Raw genomic sequence first — 15368 nt, 5'->3', positions numbered from 1 at the left:
CTGTTCTAATTTCCTGAAGTTCCTTCCTTGGGAGAAAGTTGGAAAACAATCTTCAGGATTCATGTTCAGTTTAAATTTAGGAGGATGTGTTCATTCCCTCCAGCATGTTTTGGAGAATGTGTTGATTCTCTCCAGGAGGCACGTGTGTTCCCCTCCAGTTCTATAAATAGGAGGATGAGTTCATTCCCTCCAGTGTGTTGGGAGGATGTGTGATTCCCTCCAGGAGGCGCGTGTGTTCCCCTCCACTTATACAATAAGGAGGATGAGTTTATTCCCTCCAGGAGGATGTGCATTCCCTCCTTTATGAGTTCATGCCCTTGTGATGGGCCATCGTTCACTGTGAGGAAAGCTCTTGTGATTCCCATTGCGGTTTGCCATACTGCTTTGGAAGCTTCAAATACTGAAGAGGCAGTGGAGCTAGCTGGCCAAGAGGGCATTGTGAAAGTTTGAGTGCTCTCTATCTCCCCTGCTGGTTGATGGACATAACCCATACGTAATGGCTTCATCTGCTATGACTAAAGGAAAGAAAATTACCAAGGTAAGAACCTAATTTTCCCATACTATAGCTTGCCTATCCTCTTTGTTCTTCTTTTCCCTTTCCTGTTGATTATGGAATTCCTTTCTGCTTTCCTTTTCTGTTTTGACTAGGTACAGTGCTTTGGTTTGTTAAAAGAAAGGTGGTATATTAAATCTAAAGTAAACAAGCATTCTGCCCACTCTGACTCAGCCAGATGCATCCTCAGACTATTCTGCCATCTGGCAGTAGTAATAGCATTAGTCCCAGTGGCCGAATTATGCATGAGGCTGCTTCAGTGGTACCTCAAGTTCCCATAGAACCAACATTGCAACCTCCGTCAAAAAAAATTCTCATAACACCAAAGATAAAACGAGCTCTAACTTAGTAGAAATTGACCAACCTCACCAAAGGGGCATTATTTCATCAACCTTAGTTCAACATGATCCTCACCACAGGCATCTTCATTGGGCAAGGGTGCCCATCTACACCACTTTCACACTCAGGGGTGTTGGTTAAATGCAGAACAGCTGTTTTATATCTTGTTGGAACTTTGGGCAGTCTTCTATGCTCTGAATACCTTCGAGGACATGTTCAAGGGGTAAGGTGTTGATTATTCACAAGGACAACCAGGATGGCAAAGTTCCATATGAACAAGCAGGGTGGAATGGGCTCCTTTTGGCTTTGTCAGGAAGCCCTTTACATATGGCATTTTGCATTGGGACTCTATGTCTTTTTTGTAGGCCAACTACTTCCCCAGAGGTCAGAACCAGCTAGCAGCTTTTCTCAATTGCTAGTTTGATTTACACAAGAGTTACTTCAACCAAAACAGTAATTTATGTATATTTGCTTGCTGGGACCTTCCAACCATAGATCTCTTTGCCATGAAATACAATCAAATATCAGAAGTTTTGTTCCAGGAATGTGGTCACGTGACCTTAACCGGCATGGTTGCCTAGGGCTGATCTCCTCGCCAGTCTTAACATCAAACGATCTGTAGCGGCCGAAAACATATTTTTCTTAGGATAATATCTAGCGTTTTTGGCACCCACTACGATGGCGTCAGAATCAAGCAGGAACGATAGCTCTTGCCCCCCAGCCTCTAAACAAAATAAATCCAACGTTGCTTCCCGTCCCGGATAAGGCCCTTCAGACACCATTACCCCTCAGAAAGACTGAGTCTATCGCCTTGCGCGAATTAATGCAGCAAAACCTTACCTCCACTGCTGAAATCAAGACTGAGCTAGCCGCGATTTCTACCCAGCTTGTTCAGTTCAATGCCAGAGTTGAATTCCTTGAAGACCGGATGTCCGCGCATGATACGTTTCAGCTGGAAACCTCACGCAAACTAAATAAAATTGAGATGATGCAGAGGGAGATAGAAGATCTCTCTAATCGTTTGAGAAGGAATCATATTTGGCTTCTTGGGCTTCCCAAGCAGTCTGAGGGAAAGGATCTATTTCTTTTTTTAAAAACTTTCTTCACAAATATAGCGGCACTCCCATCTGACTCCATTATAGATATAGAAAGTGGAGGAGTAGCCTAGTGGTTAGTGCAGTGGACTTTGATCCTGGGGAACTGAATTCAATTCCCACTGCAGCTCCTTGTGACTCTGGGCAAGTCACTTAACCCTCCATTGCCCCTGGTACAAAATAAGTACCTGAATATATGTAAACCGCTTTGAATGTAGTTGCAAAAACCTCAGAAAGGCGGTATATCAAGCCCCATTTCCCTTATCGTATTTTACAACAACCCATACCTAGGAAAAACTACCCGCGCCCAATTATTGTAAAAGTTTTGCGCCATGATCAGGTGATGTTAATTCTGAAGGCTTTCAGAGCAAAATCCCCAGTGTTTCATGGAGGGGTAAAGCTCCTGCTGGTTCCTGATTTCTCTAAGGCCACTGTTAAAAAACGGAAGCTGTTTTTAGACATGCGCCCGAAGCTGAAGGCAGTGGGAGCTCTGTACAGTCTCTTGTACCCTGCAACTATGCGTGTAACATTTCAAAACAGCACTAAGCATTACACTGACCCTGTGGACTTGCAGAACTTTCTTGATAGCGAATCTTGTCTAAAAAAAAACCTCTTGCAGCTAAATATGACTGCAGCCTCTCACTATTTCACATGTTTTGTATCTTCGGTTGCTATGTGATTTTCTTTTGCTTTAAATGTATTATAAGCTGGCTATAGTCCCCTTGAGTGTCTATACTGGACTCATGTGCCACGAAATGATGTCTTACTTTTATTCTTTTTTCTCCTCAATGGAGCATACTTTCTTTTTTTAAAAGTGCTTGTGCTCCTTGGAACTTTATATTTTTGTTTTATTTTACTGGAGGTTACTATCCTTGCCTGTTACTTACATATCTCTTTTAAGCATGTGCCGTTTAGTGCACCATGACATATCTGATTTCATAACTCATTATTTCAATGGTAAATCTGCATATTCTCTCCCTTAATGTAAAGGGAATTTCAAACCCCATAAAAAGGAAAAAGCTCATGTTATATCTGAGGAACAAAAAAGCGGATATATGTTTTTTGCAGGAATCTCATCTTGATGCACAAGAAATCTCTAAACTTTGGGGTAAATGGTTTGAGAAAGGTTTTTTCAGTCCTGCGAAAGGTTGGAAGAATGGTGTTATTACTCTTCTCAAAAAGTCATTGCCTGTTCAGTTAATTTCTCATGGCAATGACAGCGAAGGCAGATGGTCTCACCTAGAAGGAACTCTTGAGGGCAATCCCATTGTTTTAATAAATGTCTGTGCTCCAAACGCTGATGACCCCAATTTTTTCCATGCTGTCAATGCATCCGGGTCTAAGTGTGCTTACTTGCCACCCTATAGTAGGGGGGGGTGACTTCAGTTTTCCAGTTGATCCTTATTTGGATAGATCTTCAAACTGCAGGCCTGCTAAACTCAGGATTAGAAGCACACTAAATAATCTCATGCAATCTAATGGTTGGTCTGATCTCTGGAGGCTACTGTACCCGATGTCTAGAGACTATACCTTTTTTTTCAGCACTTCATCGTACATATTCCAGAATAGATTACCTTCTGGGAACCAAGGATCTGATTCCTATGTTGACAGCTGCAAAAATTCATGAAATTTCATTCTCTGACCACGCAGCCATATCATGTGACTTTGTTTGGTCAACTAGTAAGCCCAGTTCTTCTCCCTGGAGACTCAACGTTTCTCTGCTGTCTGATGCTCTGTTTCTCCAATATATCTCTCAAACGTCTGCTGAATTTTTTGATAATAACAAAAAACTCTGTGCCCTCTTATATATCAGTTTGGGAGGCGTTTAAATCCTGGCTAAGGGGTGAAGTAATCAGCTATTCATCTCATCTCCGCAAGATCAACAGCGCTAAAATTACTAATTTGGAAAAGGAAATTCACCAGCTTGAAGCAACTCTTTATACTTCTTTGTCCAAGTCTACTTTACAGCAGCTTCAGTCGCTTAAAATACAATACAATTTGCTGCTGTCAAATATTTCTGATGTGATTACCTTCAAACAAAGTGCTGTATACTATTCAGAATCAAACATATTAGCCATAGAAGAAATTAAACTAAAAAAAAAATAAGTTTTGTTCCAGAATACTGTAAAGTCTTGTTCTGGATGAATTTGCAATCTCATAGACAAAAGTCTCATGCATGCTTTTCCTCCAATACTTCTGATCCATAAAACTATTCAACAGATAATAGAGTGATCAACAAACATCATAGTCATAGTTCCCAACTGGTCCTTACAACCATGGTGCCCTTGGCAACAGGGCCGCCGAGAGACTAGGCTGAGGCCGGGCCCGGGGCAAGGCCGCTCCGCCTCCCCCATTGCTCCCCCCACTGCTGCCACCCCCTGCCTCTGCAGTCCGCGGTCTCACCTGCCTGCCTCCACGGCTCCAGGCCCCCTTAATTCAACGCGGCAGTCGCAGATCGTCTCTCTTCTGGCAATCCCTCCCTGTGTCCCACCCTCGTCTGATGTAACTTCTGTTTTCCGCGAGGGCGGGACACAGAGAGGGAAGGCCCGAAGGGAGGCGATCTGTGACTGCCGCTTTGAATGCAGGGAGCCCAGAGATGAGGAGGCAGGCTGGTGAGACCAGGGACTGCAGCGCTGGTGGCCTGGCCCCCCTTGGAGGTCCGGGCCCGGGGAATTTTGCCCCCCCCCCCTTGGCGGCCCTGCTTGCCAAAGATCCCCAGCTAATTACACAAAAAGGGTTTGTCTCCTACATCCCAGTTCAAAATCTTTAGTTTTTATAGATTTGGAGATCAATGGGCATGTCTCGATCAATTCTCACCTTTCCTTGGAATTTCAAGACATTATCATTTGCCACACAGTGATCATCCACAACAAAGTCTATAACCAGGTGCCCACATTTACATGCCATATGCAGATGTACAGAATACCAGCACTTATGTATGAAGTGACAGCAGTGCATGTAAGAGCTCAGATAAATGGCATAGTGTGTGAATACAAGGAGCTGATCACATGCCTGCAGTATAGGCGGGATATGGGCATGCCTCCCACTTACACACACATAACTTCAGAATTGGTACTTTCATAATGTGTGTCCTGCTCTGTCTCTACTCAATAGATTAGCATGCAGTTAACCATAGTATAGAACGTCACTGTGAATACTCAGAACCTTTGAACCAATATATTCTTTAACGTAAATTCAAACAAAAGGAAATAACTTACAGTTCTACAGTATTGAACAAGAGTTTCTGCCCTGGAGATTTGAGTCTTGTTTCTACCAGCTCTCTCTCTCTCACTGCAAAGATAAACTGGGAGTTTTCAGTACTGGCTGAAGAGTGGATGCTGTAATACTTTTAAACTGCTAAAACCTTGGCTATTTTACAGTAGCTTGAAGGGGGAGTATGCAAAAAGGTACAGCAAGTCAGCTTACAGAGCTTAGAAAAGCATGTTGCAGACACACTCTCAACCCCAATAGACAGAAAAGGGGTGGGTAGGGTTACACTGAGCACCTGCCATAAAGACAGGTCCAGACCTGCTGTAAAAGTTTGCACATTAAAGGTAGGTGCTCAGGTCTATGCATTGCTCGGAATGCTCATTTTAATACTAATGCGCTTATTGTAATGTATTTGCATAGGGTTGTCGGTAGCTGCTACAGAAAACGGTAAAGGGGGCGCAGAACCGCTTTCTGCATTACACATTAAATAACGTTTGCTTTAGATAGGCTACAACCTAAAGCAAACGTTGCAAGCACGGTAAGCTTTGTGCATCGGGCCCTTAGATTGTAAACCCCTCCAGGGACAGGGAAATACCTGCTATATCTGAATGTAACTCACCTTAAACTACAACTGAAAAAAGTACGAACCATATCCTAATAAGTAAATAAATGATACTTAAAATTCCTTTTGTCTGGGTTGCTTTCCCTTTTGGTTTACATGACCATTTTGCTTTTTTTTTTTTTTTCCTGTGCCAGGGCTTCCCAAAACTAATATGGTCACTTGATAGCTAGTCGGGTTTTAGGATATTCACAATGAATGTGCATAAGATACAATTTGCATAGACTATCTCCAGTTTATGCAAATTTATGTCCTTAAAACCCAATGGGCTGTGGGGTGACCAAGACAGATTTAAGAAGTCTTGTTGGGCTAGTGGAGCCACTGCAAGCAATTTACTTATCAGCCATTTCCTATGCCCCCATGCTCAGAAGTAAACACAGGCACTACAGGCCATTAGCGCCCGCATTACAGTAGAATGCAGGAAACAACGAGCATGCCAAAGATTAGGCAAATAGCATGCTAATGTAGTCAAACAGATATTAATGAGGTCATTTCCTATTCCCTCCCACTGCTCAGAGAACAGCGCACAAAACAAAGCCACCATTGCTGCTGAAAAAATAACACCAGCTCAGAGCAGGCATTAGGGTGTTTAAAGAGAGGATTCTTTACTTTAAAATCTGCCGTTTTTTCCTTAATTGCAAAGCAGAAAGAAGCCTGTCCAAACCCTTAAGTGCCAGTAGTGAGAAACAAATGTGCACAAGTCCAAGCTAACCTGAAAGTGAAAACACACATTGGCACCTGTTTCCTTAGTTTAAATATAAGCCTTCTAAGTTATTAAAAAAAAAATTTTAAGCTTACATTTAAAGGTGCAGAAAACAGACCCCAATATGTGCTTCACTTTTGGGTTTGCCTGGGGCATGCGCATAGGAGCCGAGTTTACCATGAAACTCTTGTGCATATGCGCCAAGCACATCCTCCTTCCTTGCTTTCGCTTTAACAGCATGCATATAATTTGCATACCATTTCCTTTGAGCATTGGCAAACTAATTTTCTGCACTATTCCGGCAGTATAGTTTCAGCGCTGTTGGCTTACTGCGGGAGTTTTGAGCATCGGGCCACTAGTTCCTCACAAAGTTCAAAACTTGTGCTAATTCAGTTACCTTTCTCTGTGCTTTTTTTTTTTTTTTTCATCCGTTAGGATACAGAAAGTGAAAGTGCCTTGTTGCTTTGTAGCCTTTACTATATGAGACGTGGGGTAAGGAATAATATATTGTAGAGGAATATTTGAGTTATTCCCCGAGTTTTCCACGTCATCACTGTGACCCCTGACGCAGGTGCTAGTCACCGAAACACGGCCCGTGTTGGGTCTTTTTGTCAAGGCTTATTCATTAAAGAACTGTGTTCCATTTTTAAAGGCCCGTGGTGCTGTATTTTGTTTTTTGGACTTTAGTTTGTACTTCGTTCCCTCTCTTTTGCTATATCCAAAAGCTAGTAGACTTCATTTTGGCTGTGCAGGTTATGTATTGACTGCAGCTATTAATTTTGCCAGCTTCTGAGATACTGACATAGGGAGTCATATTTTAGTCATGGTATCTGCACTGGTCACATTACAGCAGTCTCATGTTCCAGAGTTCAATGAATTGTCATAGTATATGACCAGAGAAGAGGTTAAGGGGCCCATAGACAATGCACCTTTTCCTTTAATTTACAGCTACTCTTACAAAATCATGAGGATAGCAGTATGACTGAGCAAAAAATGACAACAAAAAACTATGAACAATTCTTGATTCCTATAATAATTTTATTTTTTATGCAGCTCAATACGGTATTGGAAGAGAGCACTTCTTTGGGAGATCCACCACTGTCCATTTTCAAGGGCAAAGAAGAGTTTCAGATGCTGCAGCAGCTCTTTACTTTATCCAACATTAAGCTTGAAAGGACAGAAAACTATGTTAAAGCTGTAACCACAAGAGAGCCTGGCTTTCTCCCACTTCTCCTTTTAATAACAGTATTTGGATTTCATGCTTTAGCTGGATAAAATGGTGGAGTAGCCATGTTACTTCACTTTTAAGGTAATAAATAAGATAAGACCTTTTTTATTGTACTAAATGCATTTTTGACTAGCTTTTGAAGGCAAAACCTTCAGCTTGCTTCTATGCTTTAGCTGGGCAAGAATAAAACATAACTTACAGGCTTGTGTAACTGCATTTACAGAATATACACACAATTACAAACTTTTTAGCATAATATTTAATAGGTTACTGGGGGTCATGGATTTGATATATCGCCTTTCTGTAAACAAAGTGGGTTTACATTTACAATATATAGGTACTTTCTTACACAAGCTAAGTTTTTGTACCTGAGGCAATGGAGGGTTAAGGGGCCCTTTTACTAAACTGCATAAATGTCAATGCGTGCCAAAAAGGCGTGGCTCTTGCGGTAATTTCATTTTTGGCACACGTCTGAAAAATATTTGTTATTTTCAGGCGTTCACAGACGCGTGCCAAGTGCCATTTGGCAAGCATAGGTCATTACCGCCTGGTTACCGCATGAGTCTTTACCGCTAGGTTTATGGCTGGTGGTAAGGTCTCAGACCCAAAATGGATGCACGGCAATTTTGATTTTGCCACACGTCCATTTTCGGCCAAAAAAAACCAAAACCTTTTTTACAGGTGCACTGAAAAATGGATCGGTGTGCGCCCAAAACCCGCACCTACACTACCGCAAGCCATTTTTCACCGCGCTTAGTAAAAGGATCCCTAAGTGACTTGCTCAGTCACAAGGAGCTGCAGTGGGAGTTGAACCCAGTTCCCCAGGATCTCAGCTCACTGCACGAACCAGGGAACTAATCTTCCAGTGCTTTAGACTACAAAGCTTTATTGTTTTACTCCTAATGTTAGGTAGTAATCCATTTCTGACTGTTGTTTAAATGTTGGAAGTGTAGTGTGCGTTATATAGATCAGCGCAACAGACTCCTACTTTAAAGCATTTTGAATTACATTTCTTAGCAGAACATGAAAATGATGTAAAGAACAATGGTGCAACCGTATTACCATGCACAAACACACATTAATGTGTCATTTACTGCAGGTCTCATCAAGGCCAGATTAGGGGTTGTGCCCCCCCCTCTTGGGACTAGTCTTACAGTATGAACTATGCCAATGTCTTGGCTAATACTGCAAGAATGGCCCTAAACCAGAAGGAAGCTGCTGATGTAATGCCTTTGCTTACCCCCTTTTTGGACTTAAAGTCTTCCACATGTTTAGATTACAGAGCTCCTTCCCATCCATAAAAAAGCCCTTTCTCAGCTTCTGCTGCCATGCTCTGCCTCCCTACCCGTGCAGACTCTGTACCTCCCTCCCGAAGTCCTCTTACTGCTCCAGCCATAGTCGATAAGCAGAGAACAAGCAGCACAGGGAAGTAGTCAGCTCCTGAAGTGCAGTACAAACACAGTTAAGATTGGCCACGGCTGCCTATATTACAGCCCCAGCCAGTTTCAGCCACCCACTAAAATTGCTATTATAATTTAATTTAACTTAATGTCACAATTGTCCATTTCCAGACCAACTACTAAAACTTCTGCTTTGCACCCATTGTCGGGAAAGGCTTCACTTATCTGAAAAAGTAGCTGAATGTCTCCATACTCTGGATACTATTTGGTCTGCCTTTGCTGCTTCTCTTTCTGGGCTCACAAATATACCGCTATTATCTGGCCATTAAGCAATTGAAATGGCTGGTGTCGCTATGCTCATATCAGCCCTCTCAAGTCATTGCATTGGCTCCCTATCCGCATACAGTTCAAACTCCTCTTATTTACTTACAAGTGCATTCACTCTGCAGCTCCTCAGTACCTCTCCACTCTTATCTCTCCCTACACTACCCCCCACCCAGGAACTCTGCTCATTGGGTAAATCTATCTTATCTTTTTCTTATCTGTACCCTTCTCCTTCACTGCCAACTCCAGACTCCATTCCTTTTATCTTGCTGCACCATAGACCTAGAATCAGTATGTCAAGCTAAATCTCTGGCTATATTCAGATCTAGGCTAAAAGCCCACCTCTTTTTGAGGCTGCTTTAACTCCTAACTCCTATTCACCTGTTCAGTATCCATGTCTATAAGTAATTCCCTTATCCATTATTTGTCCTGTTTGTCTGTCTTGATTAGATCTATTAAGCAGGGACTAAGAGGCATATTTTCAAAGCACTTAGCCTCCCAAAGTTCCATAGAAACCTATGGAACTTAGCCTCCCAAAGTGCTTTGAAAATATGCCTCCATGTCTTACATATTTAGTGTATAGTGCTGCATACGTCTAGTAGTGCTATAGAAATAAGTAGTAGTAGTAGTAATACAAAATCCTGCAAACTCATAACACAAGGCAATACCATACCTTACCAGCACTAAGTCCAAGAGCTCAAACTGCACCAACTCTACCTATGAAAAGTCAGCACTGCAAGTATTCTAGAACACCAGTACACTTCCAATTGGGAAAAGAGAGCAAGACAGACTGCTAAAGATTCCTACACAGAATCTGCATGTTAACAGAATCTCTCACTCATACAAAGGCAAAATACAGACCATCACCAAGTAAAAAAATAAGAGACTGCCAATTAGAAACAAGTATATAGGCAACAGTAGAAATGTAAAAGCCAAGAACTCAGTCTCTGTGAGCCATGGAGGAGTGCAGAAAGGCACAGAGAGTACCTGCATATATGTAAAGCACTATGATTGTACCACAGAAAGGTGGTATTATATCAAATCCATGCCGCTGCCCCCCCCCCCCCACCTACAAAAATTATATAGTGAACAAAACAAATATCTACAAACTGACAATAAACATGTTTTATACCTTTATTGTTTGATCATTTTATTTTTCCAGTTGGGTTGATCTTGGACTCTTCTTTACCACTTTCTCTTGCTGGTTTTCACCTAAGACCTCTTTTAAGGATTTAATTTCCATTTTCGGTGTCCGTCTTCTTCCTTTCCTGCCCTACATCTGACATTGATCATTGTTTTATTAACTTACTAGTAAAAAAGGCCCGTTTCTGACACAAATGAAACGGGCGCTAGCAAGGTTTTCCTCGGAGTGTGTATGTTTGGGAGAGTGTATGTGAGAGTGACTGTTTGAGAGTCAGAGTGAAAGTGTGAGCCCTGCCCTCCCAATCCATGGCCATCCATGTTACTCTGTCACCTGCCCCCTCCATTCATCCCTATCCAGCATTTCCCCTCTCTGCCTGAGGCCTGCCCTGCAATCCATATCCATCCATGCCCATCTGTCCCCTCCATTCATCCCTATCCAGCAATTCCCCTCTCCCTGAGTCCTGCCCTTCCAATCCATGCCCATCCATGCTCCTCTGTCACCTGTCCCCTCTATTCATCCCTATCCAGCAATTCCCCTCTCTCCCTGAGTCCTGCCCTCCCACTGCTCTTCCAATCCATGTCCATCCATGCTCCTCTGTCACCTGGCCCCTCCATTCATCCCTATCCAGCAATTGCCCTCTCTCCCTGAGGCCTGCCCTGCAATCCATATCCATCCATGCCCATCTGTCCCCTCTATTCATCCCTATCCAGCAATTTCCCTCTCTCCCTGAGTCCTGCCCTCCCAATCCATGCCCATCCATGCTCCTCTGTCCCCTGCCCCCTCCATTCATCCATTTCCAGCAATTCCCCTCTCTCCCTGAGCCCTGCCCTCCCAATCCATGCCCATCCATGCTCCTCTGTCCCCTGCCGCCTCCATTCATCCTTTTCCAGCAAGTCCTCTCTCTCTTTTCCATGACCCCCCCTCGCATCCATGCTCCTCTCTCTCCCATGTCCCAGCCTGGCCCGCCCTCTTCTCCCCCCCCCTTCGCATCCATGCATCCCTTTGTTTTTTTTTTCTTCTTTTTAAATTTACCTCCGTGGCGGTTCCGGCAGCGAAGCGTCAGGGAAGGAGGCGGCGCTCCCGACGTCCAGCTTTCCCTTCGCTGTGTTCCGCCTTCTTTTGAAGGCAGAACACAGCGAAGGGAAGGCTAGACGTCGGGAGCGCCACATCCTTCCCTGACGCTTCGCTTCCGGATTTGTTTGGTTTGATGCGAGGGCGGGGCAGAGACGGCTGGCTGGCTTGAAGGCTTCACACCACGAATCCACGAACCCTTCAGCCTGGGAGTGACGTCAGATGGCTTCACAGAACGTTGTCCTCAGAACGTTGAGGGTGCGTTTTATTATATTAGATTTTTGCTCACCTGCCTTTTATTTATTTATAACTAGAATTCATCCCTCCTTCTCCTCTAGTCTTCAGTCTCCCTCTTTACATCTTTCAGCTATTTACCAACTTTCCATTTTCTACTCTTATTTTCCTATTGTTCTCATGCTCCACTTCTCTTATTCCTTCCCTAGCCTCCTGTTCCTTCCATCTTTCACCCACTTTCTAGATCCTTATTTCCATCCTCTGTACTCATCCCCTCCTCAAGCTCACCTACTTTCTAGAGCAGCTTTTAAACTAGAATGAATGGGGGGGTGGGGGGGGGGGGAGCCGACAGTCACCCAGGAGCGCATGGTTCAGTGTGGAGTATCCTTGAAGGATACTATTGAAACAGGACATTTAAGGAACCCCAGTAGAGAGGTTTCAACAGTGCTAAAAGTAAGCCAGGTGTTCTTAATGAGAGCAGGATAAAAGATGCACATTATCCCCTTCATCTTCTAAGCAGCTTGTAGATCCAAGGAAAAAAAACACAATTTGAAGTGCCTGTATACAAATGTTAGAAGCCTAAAAAATAAGATGGGAGAGTTAGAATATATAGCACTAAATGATGAGGTAGATATAATAGGCATCTCAGAGACTTGGTGGAAAGAGGACAATCAATGGGACACTGTGTTAACAGGTTACAAATTGTATCACAATGATAGGATCAAATTGGAGGTGGGGTTGCGCCATATGTTAAAGAGGGAATTGAGTCAAATAAAATAAACATTCCACATCAAACAGATAACAGCGTGGAATAATCATGGTTAGAAATTCCATGTGTGAAGGGAAGAAGTATTCTTGTAGGGCTGTACTGCCGTCCACCGGGACAGAACAAACAGATAAAGAAATAGAGATTAGGAAAGCTGGCAAATTGGGCAACACTATAATAATGGGTGATTTCAATTACCCCAATATTGACTGGATAAATGTTACATCAGGGAGAAAAAATTTCTAGATGTAATAAATGCTTCTTGGAGCAACTGGTCCAGGAACCGACAAGAGGGGGAGCCATTTTGGATCTGGTCCTTGGTGGCATGCAGGGCATGGGGCGAGAGGTGGCGGTGTTGGGTCTCCTGGGAAACAGTGATCATAACATGATCAGGTTTGAGCGCATTCCAGTTGAGGGAGGAGCTAAGATGGCAGCACGCAGAGATCGCTGCTGAGACTTCTCGAGTTGAGCTCGGAATAATTTAATATTCCTCATACTAAAAGGAAAGGACTGGTAAAAGCTGGAGCCTCGGCTACCAGAACTTCCTCTCCGTCACAACTCACCATAGAGAAGTTTGCTGTGAGAACGCCTGACCTGAAAACTCCCCCGGAGCGCAATCCACCGCCTCCACCCGAAGGCTTTCTCTCCCAACCAGGATCGTCAGAACCGGAAGTCGGTGAAAAACGATCCTGGACTAGAGGCTCTGGGGAGAATTCAGCCAACGGAGTTCTGAGACCTTCGGGCCTGCAGATAATGAAAAGACCTTTGATAACTAGACCGGAGACGGTAACGTTGGAGAGCATTTGGGACGCTCTCCAAAACTTAGATGTTAAACTGACCAACTCTACCGCAGAAATTTCAACACTAGTAAGTACAGTTGAACATCTTTCTAATTCCTTAGAAACTTTTGAGGCAGATTCCACGAATCAAATGATAGTCTTAAATGAAGAAGTGAAAAAACTTCAAGATTTCGCCATGGTGACTATTAAAGATAAGAATTTGATTCATAGAAAAATTGAACAAATAGAAAATTATAACCGTCAATTGAATCTTCGTTTTCTGAATTTTCCTCACTCATTTCGGATTTGTCCATAGACGCTTTCAAAAAATACCTAATAGAAGTTCTGGGATACTCTCCGGACCTTATAAGTACATAAGTAATGCCATACTGGGAAAAGACCAAAGGCCCATCAAGCCCAGCATCCTGTCCCCGACAGCGGCCAATCCAGGTCAAAGGCACCTGGCAAGCTTCCCAAACGTACAAACATTCTATACATGTTATTCCCGAAATTGTGGATTTTTCCCAATTCCATTTAGTAGCGGTCTGTGGACTTGTCCTTCAGGAAACCGTCCAAACCCTTTTAAAACTCTGCCCAGCTAACCGCCTTCACCACGTTCTCCGGCAACGAATTCCAGTTTAATTACGCGTTGGGTGAAGAAAACTTTTCTCCTATTTGTTTTAAACGTACTACACTGTAGTTTCATCGCATGCCCCCTAGTCCTAGTATTTTTGGAAAGCGTGAACAGATGCTTCACATCCACCTGTTCCACTCCACTCATTATTTTATATATCTCTATCATGTGTCCCCTCAGCCTTCTCTTCTCCAAGCTGAAAAGCCCTAGCCTCCTTAGTCTTTCTTCATAGGGAAGTCGTCCCATTCCCACTATCATTTTCTTCGCCCTTCGCTGCACCTTTTCAAATTCCACTATATCTTTCTTGAGATGTGGCGACCAGAATTGGACACAATACTCAAGGTGCGATCGCACCATGGAACGATACGACAACATTATAACATCCTCACACCTGTTTTCTATACCTTTCCTAATAATATCCAACATTCTATTCGCTTTCCTGGCCACAGCAGCACACTGAACAGCAGGTTTCAGTGTATTATCAACGACGACACCCAGATCCATTTCTTGGTCTGTAACTCCTGACGTGGAACCTTGCATGACGTAGCTATAATTCAGGTTCTTTTTTCCCAATGCATCACCTTACACTTGCTCACATTAAACGTCATCTGCCATTTAGCTGCCCAGTCTCGTAAGGTCCTTCTGTAATTTTTCACAATCCTCTCGCGAGTTAACAACTTTGAATAACTTTGTGTCATCAGCAAATTTAATTACCTCGCTAGTTACTCCCATCTCAAAATCATTTATAAATATATTAAAGAGCAGCGGTCCTAGCACTGACCCCTGAGGAACCTCACTAACTGCCCTTCTCCATTGTGAATACTGTCCATTTAACCCTACTCTCTGTTTCCTATCCTTCAACCAGTTTTTAATCCACAATAGGACATTACCTCCTATCCCATGACCCTCCAATTTCCTCTGTAGCCTTTCATGAGGCACCTTGTCAAATGCCTTTTGAAAATTCAGATACACAATATCAACCGGCTCCCCTTTGTCCACATGTTTGTTTACTCCTTCAAAGAATTGAAGTAAATTGGTCAGGCAAGATTTCCCCACACTAAAGCCGTGCTGACTTGGTCTCAGTAATCCATGTCCTCGGATGTGCTCTGTAATTTTGTTTTTAATAATAGCCTCTACCATTTTCCCGGCATCGACGTCAGACTCATCGGTCTATAACTTCCCGGATCTTCCCTGGAACCTTTTTAAAATATCGGCGTTACATTGGCCACCCTCCAATCTTCCGGTACCACACTCGAGTTTAAGGATAAAT

The 15368-nt window shown here is 43.2% G+C and overlaps 1 protein-coding gene across 6 annotated transcripts in view; it reads left to right on the top strand.

Moving 5' to 3' along the window:
* The window catches only part of GSDME (gasdermin E), a 154671-nt gene that overhangs the window by 124441 nt on the left and 14862 nt on the right, over window positions 1-15368 (top strand). For 5 of the 6 annotated variants that reach the window (XM_030202090.1, XM_030202100.1, XM_030202075.1 and 2 more), the window contains exon 10: window positions 7572-8342. In XM_030202090.1, the coding sequence (XP_030057950.1) occupies window positions 7572-7793 (222 nt within the window). In that variant the 3' untranslated portion in view covers window positions 7794-8342. Of the gene's footprint in view, window positions 1-7571; window positions 8343-15368 lie in introns of those variants that run through there. The other variant, XM_030202066.1, reaches the window with a different exon arrangement.

The sequence above is a fragment of the Microcaecilia unicolor genome, chromosome 1, assembly GCF_901765095.1.
Source record: "Microcaecilia unicolor chromosome 1, aMicUni1.1, whole genome shotgun sequence".
NCBI classification, from domain to species: domain Eukaryota; kingdom Metazoa; phylum Chordata; class Amphibia; order Gymnophiona; family Siphonopidae; genus Microcaecilia; species Microcaecilia unicolor.
The sequence above is the reverse complement of the archived record's forward strand: the minus strand, read 5'-3'. Positions and strand labels throughout refer to the sequence as shown.